This window comes from Juglans regia, chromosome 8, assembly GCF_001411555.2.
Source record: "Juglans regia cultivar Chandler chromosome 8, Walnut 2.0, whole genome shotgun sequence".
NCBI lineage: Eukaryota > Viridiplantae > Streptophyta > Magnoliopsida > Fagales > Juglandaceae > Juglans > Juglans regia.
The window spans coordinates 26,913,783-26,930,340 of NC_049908.1; the positions used below are offsets into that span (position 1 = coordinate 26,913,783).

A 16,558-nucleotide genomic window follows, 5' to 3' on the forward strand; every position below is an offset into this window, starting at 1 on the left:
CTTTATGTGATGTAGTTTTCACCATAATACACAGAGAGACGATCAGTATCGATCCCATCATGCCACCAGAATTCTCAAACAAAATCTGCTCGTGATGATGAAGAGAGAAAATTAGAAATAACCATGCATGAATACTGTTATATATGCCTTCAATTGGTGTAAAAAATTTCCATGTATTCAGTCTAGATCTTCACTGACCCCACACAAAATAGAGTGATGATAAAAAGTAATGATACATACAGTCGTAGAGTGCACAAGCGTCGTGCAATCGTTTTGAAAAATAGTAGAATCTGCTATTAAAAAATTAATTTTTTTTTTCATATAGATTCTATATTTATTCACTTTTTTCAAAACGATTATGCAATGCTTGCACACTCATGATTGCAATAATCATTTCTCAATGATAAATTTTATTTTGAATTTTATCGTTCTCAATTATAGTGTTCGATATAACAAATTTTGAGTGATTTTATTTGTAAACTATTTAAATGGAAAACAAATTCACATGTATTATGTCGGTTGATAGAATTAGAGATGATAAAACATATGCCATGTGTACGCAATGAATCCCCATTATATTCCTGTGAACATGAACCCTCCCAAAAAAAAAAAAAGTTTGATAAGGAGAGATCGAGAAAACTCCATTTGGGTATTTGACACAAGTTTTTAATCAACTTTACACGCATTCTAGCTTTAGTAGTACAAAATCTAATCAAATAATTGCTACTATCATCTACAACTTTTACCTTAAAATCCTGTCGATCAACAAGCTGTTGAAATGATGGCTTAATCAATTCAAGCTCAACACAGAATTCTGTACAACGAGCTAGGCCCCAACTAATTAGTCTCCAATTGAACGTACTTACCTACCAATTTGCAATTGGCCCTTCGAATCAATCTACTTCTCTTGGCTGTCCACAGACATAAGCACTAATTGATTGAACCTTTTATTGTTTTTCCCTACTTTTAGTTCTTTAACTTCAGAACTAGTTGACTAAAGATCGATCTCATCAGGCAAGCTATGGATTGAACAGATTATATGAATTATTCAGTTGCAAGTAATATATAGCATTGTATTTACATATTAATTAGTTAAAAAATATTTATGTATTAATCTCACACTAATTTAAGTGCTAAAAGAACCGACGGGAAAGCAACCAAAGAGAAAGTCATGAGGAAGAAGATAAAAGAAGAGAATTGGAAAGAAAGTAGAAACAGTTGGGGTAGGGCCTAATGACTGCTTGCCATTAGCTGTATGGAAAGCGAAGGTTTATTAATAGCGCTTTCCATTAATCTGAAAGCAGCAGTCTTAATCACTTGTCCTGATTATCTTAACATACTTTCTTCACTGCTATATATACTATCTCCCTCCTTTTTCTCTTCTAAATCATATTCGATCAAAACCTCTCATTGATCTTTCCAAAAAAGTACCATGGTCATGTATTCATCCTTAACACATGCTGTTGCTTACCTTTCTCTGTGTATGCTTGCATTTGGTGTCTCTGTTATGGGACGACCAGCCACTTTTCTTGAAGACTTTAGAGTCACATGGTCTGATTACCATATCAAGCAGATCGATGGAGGGAGGGCCATCCAACTCGTTCTTGACCAAAATTCTGGTAATTACTCTTTTCTTGGGCTCCCATGTATAATATGTTTTTTTTTTTTTTTTTAAAGTACATTAATATTTCTAAAAGTTTAATTGGATATTATCTGAGTAGAAAGTTGTTTACGTTTCAGGATGTGGATTTGCTTCCAAAAGCCAGTACTTGTTCGGGCGTGTCAGCATGAAGATTAAGCTTATTCCTGGAGACTCTGCTGGAACTGTCACTGCATTTTATGTATGTGTTTTTGCATTTAAATTTTCAAATACCTTTGCTCCCTATATATGAATTCAGCTTATCTTGGTATTCATTTATTTGCTCTGAATTGGTTGGTACTAGATGAATTCAAACACGGATTCTGTTCGTGACGAGCTGGACTTTGAGTTCTTGGGGAACCGAACTGGGCAACCGTACACTGTCCAGACCAATATCTACGCTCATGGGAAGGGTGATAGGGAGCAAAGAATCAACCTTTGGTTCGACCCTTCTGCCGACTTTCACACTTACACAATACTCTGGAACCACCATCATATTGTGTAAGCTGTTAACACTTAGCTTGTTTAATTAATACCCGAGTAGTGGTTGAAGTGCTGCTTTTAATCATGTTGTTGATGGGACTGCAGATTCTACGTCGATGAAGTGCCCATCAGAGATTACAAAAACAATGAAGCCAAAGGAATTCCATTCCCCAAGTTTCAGCCGATGGGGGTGTATTCTACATTGTGGGAAGCCGACGACTGGGCAACGAGAGGCGGGCTGGAGAAGATTGATTGGAGCAAAGCACCTTTCTATGCTTATTACAAGGACTTTGACATTGAGGGATGCCCCGTACCAGGACCTTCTACCTGTGCTTCCAACCCCAGAAACTGGTGGGAGGGAACTACTTACCAAGCACTTAATGCCCTCGAAGCCAGAAAGTACAGATGGGTTCGTATCAACCACATGATCTATGACTATTGTACCGACAAATCGAGGTACCCGGTGACACCGCCGGAGTGTTTCGCCGGCATCTAAATCGTTGAATATATAGCCGGACATACAGTACCTTCATATATCCACGTACCAAGTGTTACGTACATTAATAACTCTTATGTCATATTTACTTACATGTAAAGGTTAGGAGGATATATATATATATATATATATATATATATGTATCCATATATATATGTCAATGAAACCTAAGGCGCTCAGGGTGGGGCAAGAGACGACAAAAGTCAAATCTCTACTTGTGGGCAATATATATATATATATATATATATATATATATATATATACATGTTCTCTGTATTAATTTGGTAGGCATTTTATGTGCCAATAAAGCTTCTGGCTAATTGTGAAAATGATATTCTTTAGGATTTCGTTTGGATGGTAAAGTTATTTCAGATATTCTGTGAATAATAATAAAAAAGTAATGATAAAATATATATATATATTTTTAATAAGAAACAGTACTTCCATTAATAAAAGGAGATTACAGATATTTATCAAACCAAATGACTTATGAAATAAAGTTTGGAATATTACAATTTCACCACATAGCAATATCATCCACATTTTTCGCATATCGAGCTAAAGTATGACTTGCCTTATTTCCTTTTGTAGGAACATAGACAAAATTACAATCAACAAAATATGAGGAAAGTGACTTCGGCTGTTTTTGGATAGCGAACATATCTCAGCACTTTTCAAGTATTTTCATATTATTAGAAATACTCAACAAGCCAAACAACTTAAAATACTCTCAATGGAACCCACAAACTCACTTCAATCTCTACTCATAACTATTCACATATTTATTACTATTATATATAAATAAAAATAAAATCACTATAATATTTATCACTATTAAATATAAATAAAAAATAAAATCAATATAATATTTATCACTATTATATATAAATAAAAAATAAAATCAATAATATTTATCACTATTAAATAAAAATAAAAATAAAATCACTATAATATATAAATAAAAAAATAAAATCACTATAATATTTATCACTATTATATATAAATAAAAAATAAAATCACTATAATATATAAATAAAAAATAACATTACTATAATATTTATCACTATTATATATATGAAAATAAAATCATTATAATATTTATTACTATTATATATAAATTAAAAATAAAATCATTATAATATTTATCATTATTATATAAAAAAATAAAATAAAATCACTACAATATTTATTAATATTAAAAAATCACTATAATAAAATCACTATAATATTTATTACTAAAAATAAAATCACTATAATATTTATGGGACCCACACCTTTTTTAATTACCTATTCAAAAGTCAATAACTCAACATATTTCACACATCCAAACAACTCAAAATACTCTCAATGGGATCCACAAACACACTACAATCTCTACTCATAACTATTCACAAACATTTTTAACACTTATCAAATATTCTCACTACCTAAACGTACCCTTAATCTCCTTGTATATCAGTCCCAATAGAGAGCTATCCATAGCATTTTGCTCCAAAGCCTCCACCATCAACAAACAATCAGATTCAACTTGAAGTCTTGAGATGCTCATACTGACACACAATTGAAGACCCCAAAAAGTGACTTTTAACTCCATAGCTTCTGGTTCCTCAACTTCACTATCAATCTTGGAAGCAGCCATAAGCACCTTGCATTGATCATCTCTCAATATACAGCCAATGCCGGATTTGCACAATTATCCAAAAACAGCTCCATCAACATTAAGTTTGAGCAATTCCGGTGGAGTAGTTTTCCAACAAAAGTGTTGTTTTACTTGCATCCTGGACTTCAATCGAACTTGTGCATAATTTCTGATCAAACTCAAAGCTTGAGAATATTAAATAGTAATAAAAAAAAATAATAATAAAATAATAATAAATAGTAGTGAACTTTCCAAACTAACCCTAACTCTATGTACATGTTTTTCAAACCCTAAGCAAAAATCTTTCTTACTTTTCAACTGATGGACCAAAGCAAATTAAAGGTCGGTCTATAATGGCGGTCCATCATGTAGGATGCCAGCCAATAAAGAAATGAGAAAAACGTCGCATGCAACACGTTACTGAATTCGTACTCATATTATTTTTTCTTTGACCAATAACAAAATAATCAATTGACTTATTGATTTTTTCTTTTTTCTAAGTGTATATGCCCTAAAAACTTTATGAGAATAGGGCTACATGATTTCTAAAACGATAAACTTATATATAACTCATTTAAAAGTATTCTACTTCAAATGGAGGATGTAGTTGTTTAAAATTAAAATTATTTTTAATAAAGCCACACAATTATATATATATATATATATATTGTTTGGTTTGAAAATATAAGCTATAAAATAATTAGTAAAATAGACGTTTTTGGTATATATATCATTTCAATTCTTAGCCGTAATTTTTGAAAATAGAGTAATACTAAATATAAGTTTTAAATAGATAAATTTTGTATAAATAATAACCCCATTAAACCGGTGTGGTTTACATGCACGAGTGTGGGATTGAAATGTAGAATAATGATAAGGTTTTTACTCTACTACTACTTATTTACTATTATTTTTGTTTTTTACCTAATGATTAAGAAAGTGAGTATTAGTAAATTGATATATTTTTTTAATTTTTTTTAATGATTAAGGATGTTAAAAATATATTTAAAAAAATAATAAAAAAATTTAAAATGAACTTAGGTAGTAGATGAAATGTAATCTCATGTTTGAAGTCAATATAGGATTCAAATGCATTGTCAGGAGTAATGACGTACGATAGGGCACAATTTCTTCACACTTATTAAATAACTTTATATGATAGCATCTTGTGGTCAGGTTTTGAAATAATTACGTCGTTATCAAATTTCAAATTTATAGCATAGGGTTAATGATGGAACTCATAGAAAAGTATCGGACCTTTTTTTATAGAGGGCTTATATATCCACCTATAAATAGTTTTATAATGAGAAAAATCCATTTATAAGTAAATAATCAAAGAATAACAAAATCAAAACATACTCTATAATTCGAAGAGAGATATATAACATGTGACATTGTTAAAATTAGAACTAACAAATAGATCTTTTATTGAATTAGAAAATTGTTAAAATTTATAAATAATTAATATGTAACTAGTTTATATTTATCCATAACAACCATATATTATATGCCTACATAAATTATCAATAAATATAGATAATATGATAGTATATATCAACATTTTATATATAGTTCCTACATACTAGTATATGAAATTATTATATAAATTATAAAAAAGCTATGAAATACATTCAATATATAGACATAAATAATTAGATTACATATCATATATTTAATTATAAAATGTGCTATGATTATATTATTAACCAATATGTATATATGTGTGTGTGTATAACACATTTATCATTGTATGAATGAGTTTACTCAAGTAGACCTAACGAGTCGACTTGAGTATAAACAAGTGAACCTTAACTTAGTCTAGTCGAATCAAATTTAGCCGCTTATATCTATTGTCACAAGCAAGCTTTTCTTTTACGAGTTGAATTCGATTCAAGTTTAACAAAACGAATATTAAGCAGACTATCGAACAAACTGGTTCATTTACAACCCTAACCGATAGTGACAAGATTACATTTCTTCAAATTCACTAAACCTCCCTTGAGTTCATTTAGGCGTGTTAATTATCTTTCACAATCATCATAAGAAATGGGGATGCATGAAAGTGAAAATGATCAAAATGACTCAATTTGAAAAATACAAAGATTTAATTGACAAGAAAATTCAAGAGGAGAAGACTCAAATTTCAGGAGATTTTTCAGGGCCAAGAATATCAGAAAAAAGGATTCATTGTTCTAGTATTATAAATTATATGAGCAATCCCATCTTAGATGGGTATGAAATATAGGGACCACAACATCAACCGGCTGGATAGCAAGGCATTTAAAACGAGGGACCTCAACACAACCCCTAATGGTTTGACTAAGCTGTCAAGAGAAAGGGACCATCCGGTAATACGCTTCAGCAAAGCAAACGAGTAAATATGAATATGAATATAGAGCTGTGGCATATAATATAAGATGCTGCCGATATAAATGGAGTAAAAAATGTTTTCGGTTCTACCCATTGATATGAATATAAAGCTGCTCACATTCATACAAATATAAATCCAACTATACGATGGCGTATGAAGTCTACAAGGTTAATTCACAATATATCTTTCAAAGAAATAGCCAGCAAAATGGTCGAAAGTAAGGTCAATTGTAAGTGGACATCTAACTCTATGCTGCTAAGAGTAATTCTACTTACAATCATAAAGTGCGTAAACGTCGCATAATCATTTTGAAAAGTAGTGAGATACACTATTAAAAAATTAATTTTTTTCATGTAGATCCTATGTTTTATTCAATTTTTTCAAAGCGATTACGCAACGGTTGCACAATTCACGGTTGCAAATATCTTTTTCATGCTACCAATTCTCCACAGTTGTATGTAGAATTACTCAGAAAGGAAAAACGTGAACAGCTCTACCTGTCGATGTCAGAGCTGTTTACAAGCATGGTACATACAGCCAAAGAAAATGATTGCTGGAACTAAAAGTCTCTGCTACAAACCATAAAGTTAAAATAAGCTATCTCTTAGGCAGGTCCCATTCGACTACAAAATACATTGAAGGAAAAGAGTAGGTGGATTAGATCAGTACATAATGCATTGAAGTTATCATCGGTATTAGATAGAAGGGTCATAAGTTTATGAAACAAAAGAGTCTCAAGTAAAAATCAAACTTACATTGGATGCAGCCACAATCTACCATAAGTATGCTCACTATTGTTAATGAATAAATTAAGTGAAGAATATCAGATGCATCAGTGTAATGTGATGCTCACAACAAGAGCGAAGTTCTGATCTTGAAAATTTGTTGTTTGCGGGGTGTGTCAGGGAAAGGAAACGTCTGCTGAGTGAGAAGGTAATAAGGACCTATAATTTAGGTTCTAGAGTCGGTGATTTTCACAGCAACTGGCTCTGAACAGTATGGACAATTCCCGAATAGAACATCGAATGACCTGTAGTGATGTATGCACAGAAATTTTAAATCCAGCAATTATAAGAAGAAATATAAAACTCCGTAAAAAGGACACCGCTCGTTGAAAAAATCAGCAACTAACAGCTAAAGCTATACTCATGCATGAACCAATTAGAAAGCCGTAATGATACTTAAGAGTCATTCTATTCACAAGCCGGTGTGACAATACACCTTACATATCATTGATGTGGCACGATTTGATTTGCAAGATTTAAATTTACAACTTTTTTCTTACAAATCAAATCTTGTCATATCAGCAGTATGAAATGTGTCCCACACATCGGCTTATGAATCCAACTTTTTTTAAAAGTACTTAAAACCCAACGTACTGCCTTGTTGTGGTGATGGAACGCAACCAGTCCCCAAGGCAAACGCTATGGAAAGCCTTATTGCAAGTAGTATTATCACATCTATAGTCAGTTCCGCTTCCACTGTTAACTCCCAGCTCATCATCTACATAAATATAACAAAAGTGAATGATGTGTGAATTGATAATAAGTTGCTAAATATATAGAAAATGCAAAGAGCAATACCAACTGGAAGACATTGAGCATAACAAATTCCACATTCAACCTGTTGGTCATTCTTCTGTACATCAATGGGCCTTGGCAGTTGAGTCTCCAGAAGACATGCAATATTTTCCAGGTATGGTTTGTCTTTTGTCCTGTGCAGATGAAGGAGTATACAAAACAAAAAAACATATTACAGATGATTTTTCCTCAATCCTTTCTGAGCAAAGGGTATCGCAGAGTAATGCTACAGTTGTGGATGAAGCAATCTCTTTTCAGAAAAATAAAAGAAAATTCTACAGTATTTCAAGGAACTTTGGCAATACATGATTGCAGGATCAAGCAACGGGTATCTCAAGCTTCACTCATATATCCAGCTCACAAAAAGAAACGAAAATATGTAAATCCCCTTTTTCTTAAATATAAAACTTCAAGGTATTACATCATTTAATTATGAACCATCAACATTGCATATCCTTTTTATGTGGTGCCACCAACCAAGGAAAGGGGGGGTTGCAATTAACAAGTAGGAGAACGCAACAGGTACTGAGCCATAACAGATTGTTGCTAAATAGAAACAAAGGAGTGTGACCCTTCAGCAGAAACATTGTAATTGGGCACGAAAGCATGCACATCCAGGAAAACTGCCATCTCTTTCGTAAATATATAAATTTTGAAGTTTTGTAACCCTTACACAAGAATTATAAATCAAGGGCATACCATTTTCTGCTGTTTCTCTGCCATATCCTTCTCAATGAATCCACAACTGGACCTGGACCCATGAAACGACACCTACCACAACTTATTCAATACTGAATGAAAAGCTAAAACTAGCGGTTGCAATGCCAGGAAATAATATTGGATGAAATCTCACTCTGGTAAAGATTTAGGGTCATCGGCATTTATATACAACATGATGTAGCAATCATTTCCTATCAAACATAAACTAAAAGGTTTAATATCAACTAAAAGAAAAGAGAAATGCTTTATCAATACATTTATAATCTACAAAAGGCTCACCAATATTGATTTGGCGACAGCACATTGAACGTGAAGGCTGTTTAGGGTCAACAACCCAAAGAGATTTGTCAATATCATCCAAAGTAGACCAAAATTCCTGAAGTTTCTCCAGATGCTGTAAGCAAAATGCTAAATAGTGTAGTTGCATCCTTTAGTGAAAGTAAGAAAATAGTGTAGCTGCTATCATTTGCTATGCAAGAAATACCTTTTGAAACTGCTGCACCACATCCTTTAATCTTGAGCTTTTTGACCATTTCAAGTCAAAAATATACGGTACATCCTGAGAGAGGAGTCAGAATGATAACTGAAGTCTATAATGCGAAAATACATCTACCAAAGAGATTGAAAAAGACCAACCGCTGATACTCTAGGTGGACTTTTGGGATAGGTTTCATCCAATTCGATTTCCACAAAGTGCACCCTGCTCTTTGCATCCCTGCCAATCAAATTTAGGAAAAGGCTCAGTCCACTACATGAATAAGAAGTAAAAACAAGAGAAGGAACTGAGGGAAACACAATATATCTTAAACATATAAATTCACAGCAATTCATAGACTTGACAGCAGGCCATGCAAGCATCCTCAGAGAAAATACCAAGTGTTGACATTCAAGTGGACTCACGCCCAATTAAAATACCAAGAAATTTAATATAGATCATCCGTCAGCTGCCCAAATGTTCTCACTGTACTTCAGTTTGGACACTGTTATGCTTCATAGAAAGTTACAAAACAATGATATTTGTTGCATGCTATCAGTGCATCAAGCTTTGCTGAACCTTTTCAATGTCCTTGCTAGTAAACTACTATACAAAAGTGAAGATCACAAATGCAGTAGCACAAGTTAGTGGAAGAGGAAGCTGGTTTCTGGAAGAAAAGGCAAAATTTTGAGCACTGGGATAATCACCCGATTTCTACATCATTGCATACATATAATAGTTTTATAATAGTTTTTCATCCTCTCACAAGAAAAGTTTCAACTTCTCACAAGTAACATGCTCAGAAGACTCCACATTCTTTTAAGATTCCCTGGCAATCATGTTTTACAGCCTTTTTTTTTTTTTTTTTTTTTATATCTTGACAACAAACATTAAAATGTCAATTTTCTCAATATTTTAGGCTGTTACTTCTGGCTTCATAGCATGACGTCTTTGGCCAACAAAACAAAGTCTCAGCATATAAAACCACATATTAAACTTGAAGCACCAAAGTAATCCTAGTTTCTGTTTTTACATGCAAAATACATAGAAATAGGGGGGATTTGGGAAGATATAAGCATGTGAATAAATGAAAAGGGCTAAAGAAAACTGGGACCCTTCTTCACAAAAGAGAAAATAGTTTTAATGGATGATTGATGCAAGCAAGAACATCTTACAAGATGCGAAAGCTGAGAAATGTCAGATCTCCTCCTAATCTCACTAGACGCTCCCATCCGACCTCTTCTATCTGTACATACAATGATCAAAATCAATGCATTCTATTGTGATCTTTAGTGTAGTACTCAAGGTCCCAGTCATCAACCACACATAATTTTTTTATGACAAGGAACACCAAAGACAGTGCAAATGCAACATGCCTTTTACCCGGGTAAACCTCAGAACCTTGTAACATGCCCACATAACACAGATCAGGTAAAACATAGGAATTTCACCGATAAGACATGGACCCTGAAAAATTTTTGCACCCAAAAGTTCGAAACTTAGACCTGTGGGAACCAACTCCCAATAACAAAGCCCTTAGCACTGGAGCCAAGCCCTGGAGGCTCAGATCAATTACCTTTTATGAAGTACCATTTCATGACTAAACACTGTTTGTATCAGTACCGTGCAAGGAGTCAAGACCCTGCACGTTAGCTGTACCATATTGGAATGGACAGAAAGTAACAGTATTCATTAATTCAAAATATATATATATATATATATATATATATATATGCCTGTTGCATTACCAACATGCTCCATTTCAAATGAAGGTTTTGATAACTTTACGGCTTTGAAGGTTTACAGGGAAATAAAACCACAAGAAATAAGTATCAAAGGAAAATGGCTATTGATGCAATAAAAGATAATAGTGACTAAATTATATGGCTATCCTCTTTCCAAAAAACCAACTTTGGAAGGCGGATGATTTGCTTTGGGAATATGGAATTTGGGTTCATCCTATCATTACTTTTTCAACAATTCAAGAATGAGTAGAGGGAGTTTTCTGAACTCACATATATGGTTGTTCATAATTCCAAAACCATTTTTACACATTAACTGTTTCTTGGAATCTTAGCATTATGAAGGATGTTCAAAGAGACAAAACCATTATTTTTCACAATAAACTTAAGGGATGTTGTTGAACCAAAAAAATACAACATAAAAAATTAAAATACCTTGAGGAATAGTTCTGAGTTGTCAATTATATAGGAAAGAGCAAGAATCATTTTTTCCCTTTGACAAGTACACTCAGTTTCTCAATTTTTACAAAGAAGAGATAAGCCATTGCATAGCTTGATTAGATTTTTAAGGTGAATGTATTCCATGATCAAGAAAACAAGGTAGGCGATGTTAGAAAATAGACATGGGAAGATAATGAGAATAATTTTAACATAAGACTAGATGCAAGTACTGTTATGCCACAACATGATACTTTTCATTCCCGAATGGTAAAACAAAACTGAATACACAAGAATGGCAATAGTATCCATTTATGACAGTCAAATTACCTCGGAGTACAGTGAGCGGTAAACTGAAGATGATTTGGCCAGCTCTGTGCATCTAGTCTGTTCAGTATGTTCCTACAGATGAAAGGAAATAAAAGAATTTTTAGAAGTACAAATCCATGAATTATGTGTCCTGTGTACATGGAGAGTTCCCCGGCTCACTTTCTCTCTTCCACATAGCAGTTTTAAAAAATCCATTGTTTGGTTTCTCAAGAAACATGCATCAATCAATTACATCTTCAAGTCAATTATGTCTTTTCTATTTTTCCTTTTTTAATTTTTGACATCTTAAGTCTCAAGAAACATTAAGGGCTGAAACCATCTTATTTAATCTCATATAATCATTACAACTTTTCCAAACTCTCACACAAAATATAATAAACAATTCAACTTTTTCATATCCTAAAACAAAAATTATATTAAAAAATTATATTCTAATAATATTTTATTCAATTTTCAACTTTTATCTCATCTCATCTCATCTGTATAACCAAACGAGACCTTATCTTAGGTCTAAGAAATAAATTGTTTTAAATCCAGTGAAGTTTCTGGTTCTCTTTTTTTTTTTCTTTTTTTGATAAAGAAAGTCTGGAAAAGTTTCTGGTGCTCTTATTATTGGAGGTTTCATGCAGAATTTCATCATTTGAGTTAAAGAAATGCATGTTAAACCAGTTGTAGAATGAGAATGCATGATTGTAACAAACTTAAAGAAGTGGGAACAATTATGACATAACCAATGCATTCAGAGTATAGATGGGGGATCAGGGATCGGTGGCAAACTGGCAATGATTACAGTGAAGACGGTTGCAAGGGTGGCAGCAATTGGAATGCACCCAAACATGACTGCAGGACTACGTTGGTGATTTTACGAATAGCATATTGCCAGGCAGTGCAAACCATAGTAGTGAAAGTGAGAAAAGCAATAATTTTGAGGCTAGACAGGTGGTGATGGTGGACATTATAGTGATTAAGGTAACGCAATAATGGTACAGTCGGTGGTGGGTCCTTGGTGGCTACAGTGTTATTGTTATCAGAAATGACAGCAATGGTGTTGGTAGTGATTGAACTGGTTCCAAGGCACTAGCAGAGGGAAACAGTCACACTGGTGGCGATCATATACTAGTAATATTTGTAGAGATAATATCGATGGTGGAAACAAAATCTAAGTTTAATACCACGTCAAAGTCATTGCAGGAATTCTTAAATAACATATTCCTGATTTCGCTCTTAAAATTCAGTGGCGCAAACCCTTTAAGACATTTAACCAAACGGTTGGTGCGCTTGCTTTTTATAGTCAAGAATCGCCAATGAAAAAACCATAGGAGCCGGGATGAACTAACCAATAAAAACCACACAAAACTGAACATAGCATTCACAAAACGTAGAACTGGAAGTTGTAGCGGCAGAGAAGGGGGATGGAGAAAATGTACCATTTTGATTTAGCCAGAAAAATCTACGAAGTTATCTGCTGAGCCCGTTCCTCTATTAGTTGCAGCAAACACCACTGTCGTCGCAAAGAATAGTCATACTGTATATGTCGCTTTCACCGTCCTCTCCGTAACCGCAGATGGCTTCACCTTTTCTGTATAACACACGTCTACTGCTTGATAATATTTCTCAAGCAAATGAGACAACGTAAAAAAGACAACATGCATGCAGATTGCAGATCATGCATAAACATGCCAGCTAGACCACCACACAAAAGTATCAATTCCTTAATGCACAGATCGAATTTCTTTTTTTTTTTTTTGATAATAAAGGATCACATTCCATTCATAAAAAGGACATATAACTTTGACTTAAAAAGTCAGTTACAAACGTTAATAGCTCTTCAGTACACTTTCGTGACTGACATGGTCTAGCCCAGATGACAGAACTCTAAAAATCGAAGTCTAAGAGATCCGTCGTTCACATCTCTATCTCCGACAGAGTAAAACTAGTAACCTGGTGACAAAACCCATACCCCGACTACGCGAGGTAGAGTGCACCAACCCCATACACCACCAAAGCGGAGATGGGGACATAACACCAGTTCGGACCAAAGTCCGCAGGGACACAGATCGAATTTCTTATATCTTGAATACACGTACGTTCACATGATGGACATGATATGTATTGAAGTGCATATTAAGAACTAATTAATAAGATCATAATTTATCTAAGCTTAAAAATACAGATAATTAACAGGAATTAATGAATTTGTGGTTTTTATTTAGGGTTGGATATATATTATATTATTATTATATATGTATTAATCTTATTAATCTACTATACTATAATAATAAGTAAATTAAGGTGTAAATGTAACTATTTTTTTCTATTAGGGATGATAATTAATATTTTAATTAGTAACCATAAATGTATATGAGACAGAAAGTAATTTAGTTCAAGATGGTGATCATGATGGACATTTGGGCTCCCTTGTTTCTGTCGTATGGGCTTTTAAACCCAGATCGAAACTCCTAATCATTTTAACATTAATTGGGCCTCATCTTTCAACTTTCTTCTTAATTATCATCATCTCCACCCAAGTTGGTTAAGAGTGACGTGTAATTTCATGCATACAATCACGTCACCTAAACTTAAATGTAAAGATTTAAATTTTAATTTTTTTTTAAAATTAAATTATATTGTATAAGCATTTTACTAGATATATTATCCACAACCGCTTATAAATAGGATAGAAGTGGGCCCAGTTGTGATTATGTGAATTGATCCAGCTATGTGGGCCCTGCAATGCATCTTTAAAACAAGAAGTCTCCATCTAAAAGGTTGACAAAATCCAAACTCCAGGGCCCAGTTGTGCACCTCCGCTACAGTACATTATATTACAAAATTATATATTGTCACGGGCTTGGGCTCCATTCTCTGGTTTTCCATGGGCCCCTCTCGTATTGATGAGTCGATGACCGACAAAGACTGCTCACGAGAAAAAAAACAAATAGTACTGATGTGTAATTCTATTTTTATAGATCATCCTGTTTTTCTTTCCTTCTTTGTTTGTTGATTTTGGTGTCCACGAGCTTATGAGTTGTTCAGATAACTTGATGTAAACGATTTCAAGTTTCCATTACTAAAGGTTTAGTTGGATATCAATTTTTCTTTCTGAATTAGATGATCTAATTCAAAAAAATGATAAACATATTAATTATTATACGAGATATATAATATTTAATATTGCTCAAATGAAATTTTCAGAAAATTTGAATTTGAATTAATTATTTAATGATGCATTTATTTCCTCTATAAATTAGATAATGTAATTTGAATAAAACAAATAGAGGGGATGGATATCAATTCAAATGAATTGAATTGATAATACAACGAATGTGTAGCATGACTTGAATAGTATAGTATAATTGCGGTGTAATATTGTGGGTTTATTCCGTCTAGGTCCTTCTTATCCGCTTTCTAATTGATAAGATGTTGCTACGATGACACTACCAAAAAAAAGATCCGCTATAATTACAAATAGATTACATAATGTAATTTTATAATTTGACGTATCATATCAAATTATATCAGCTTGTGAATTTATTTTTTTGTAATTTTTTTGTGATAAGAATATTTTCCAAAAAAAAAAATTATGATCCACTGGAGATTCAAAAAACAGGTCCACATCCACTAACATCCAAAGCAAGAGTGAAAACCAATAGCTATGATTCGATTTCGGTCCAAAATCGAACTGAACCGATAATGTGTAAACATGTCTAAAACCGGCCGGTGAAGGAGGAGACAACTGACGACATCAATCTAAGCATAAATCCGATCGGTTAGCAGTTGTCCCGTCAGTGGCGCGATGAGAGAGAGAATAGAGAAAATCAGAGAACGTATTGAGAAAGTGAGAAGTGAGAACGTCATGATGAGAAGGAAAATGGTGCGAGGGGAGAGGAGAGATATGGGAGGTGCAATGAGAGAGAGAGAGAGAGAGGGAGAGAGGGGAATGAGAAATTGAGAAAGTGAGGAGCGAGAAAGTTAAAAGAGAAATAAGATCGGGAGGAGGGGAAGGGATGTGGCAAGGGTATTCAAACCCTAATTCCAAACGAGCCGTTTGGTTTATTAAACCAAATGATGTCGTTTCTTTTTTATTTTTTATTTTCTAAAATATTATGTGTATACGTTAATTGAAATATTTTCATTTTAATTAATATATATATTATATCAGCCTATTTAGCGGTTTGAATTTAGTTCAAATCGGGATCAAACCAATTGACACCGATTTCATCAAATTTTCATTGCCTGCCAATCGGTTCTCCACCGGTTCCGATTATTTCTATCTCTACACCCGTATTCCCATGTAGTTGGCACAGGATCATCCCTATAGCCCCCTCCTATAATAGTCTATATATAACCTATGGATTACTGGTATGGTAGCTGGCTACATTTTTTTTTGTTTTTCAGATTTATTTTTAGGAACTGTAGGGTTAACTAAAACCAAAGAAAATGTAAGAGCTAAATTAGAAACTATTCATGACTACTGCAAGAGTTAGTTGTTTATTTAAAAACAATTTAATTTTTCTTAATTAAATTTTAAAAGAGTAAGATTACTTTTAAGTGTTACGATATTAATTAATATTATATAAAAAGGCTAGCTAGTCCTAAGCTACAAATTACCATAACTGCTCTATACATACCATGCAGCATGCAG

The 16,558-nt window shown here is 33.2% G+C and overlaps 2 protein-coding genes across 6 annotated transcripts; one reads left to right on the forward strand and one right to left on the reverse strand.

Moving 5' to 3' along the window:
- Positions 1–1,369: 1,369 nt before the first annotated feature.
- LOC109022043 (probable xyloglucan endotransglucosylase/hydrolase protein 6) lies at positions 1,370–2,686 on the forward strand. Its single transcript, XM_019004826.2, has 4 exons — positions 1,370–1,619; positions 1,741–1,841; positions 1,944–2,140; positions 2,228–2,686. The coding sequence occupies exons 1-4, from the start codon at positions 1,433–1,435 to the stop codon at positions 2,616–2,618; spliced, it is 876 nt and encodes a 291-aa protein (XP_018860371.1). The 5' UTR covers positions 1,370–1,432; the 3' UTR covers positions 2,619–2,686.
- A 4,577-nt stretch (positions 2,687–7,263) lies between these two features.
- Positions 7,264–13,594, reverse strand: LOC109022032 (E3 ubiquitin-protein ligase FANCL). Of its 5 annotated transcripts, none has more exons than XM_019004813.2 (11): positions 13,341–13,594; positions 11,914–11,985; positions 10,579–10,649; positions 9,565–9,643; positions 9,413–9,487; positions 9,208–9,322; positions 9,062–9,119; positions 8,908–8,979; positions 8,252–8,342; positions 8,008–8,131; positions 7,264–7,658 (listed from the first exon to the last, which is right to left on the reverse strand). In XM_019004813.2, exons 1-11 carry the CDS (start codon positions 13,341–13,343, stop codon positions 7,603–7,605), a joined length of 816 nt encoding a protein of 271 aa, XP_018860358.1. In that variant the 5' UTR covers positions 13,344–13,594; the 3' UTR covers positions 7,264–7,602. The 5 variants fall into 5 exon arrangements, with proteins under 5 accessions (XP_018860358.1, XP_018860359.1, XP_035548945.1 ...); XM_019004814.2 differs by having other exon boundaries at positions 7,298–7,658; positions 8,212–8,342; positions 9,208–9,244; XM_035693052.1 differs by having other exon boundaries at positions 7,298–7,658; positions 8,216–8,342.
- Positions 13,595–16,558: the final 2,964 nt, after the last annotated feature.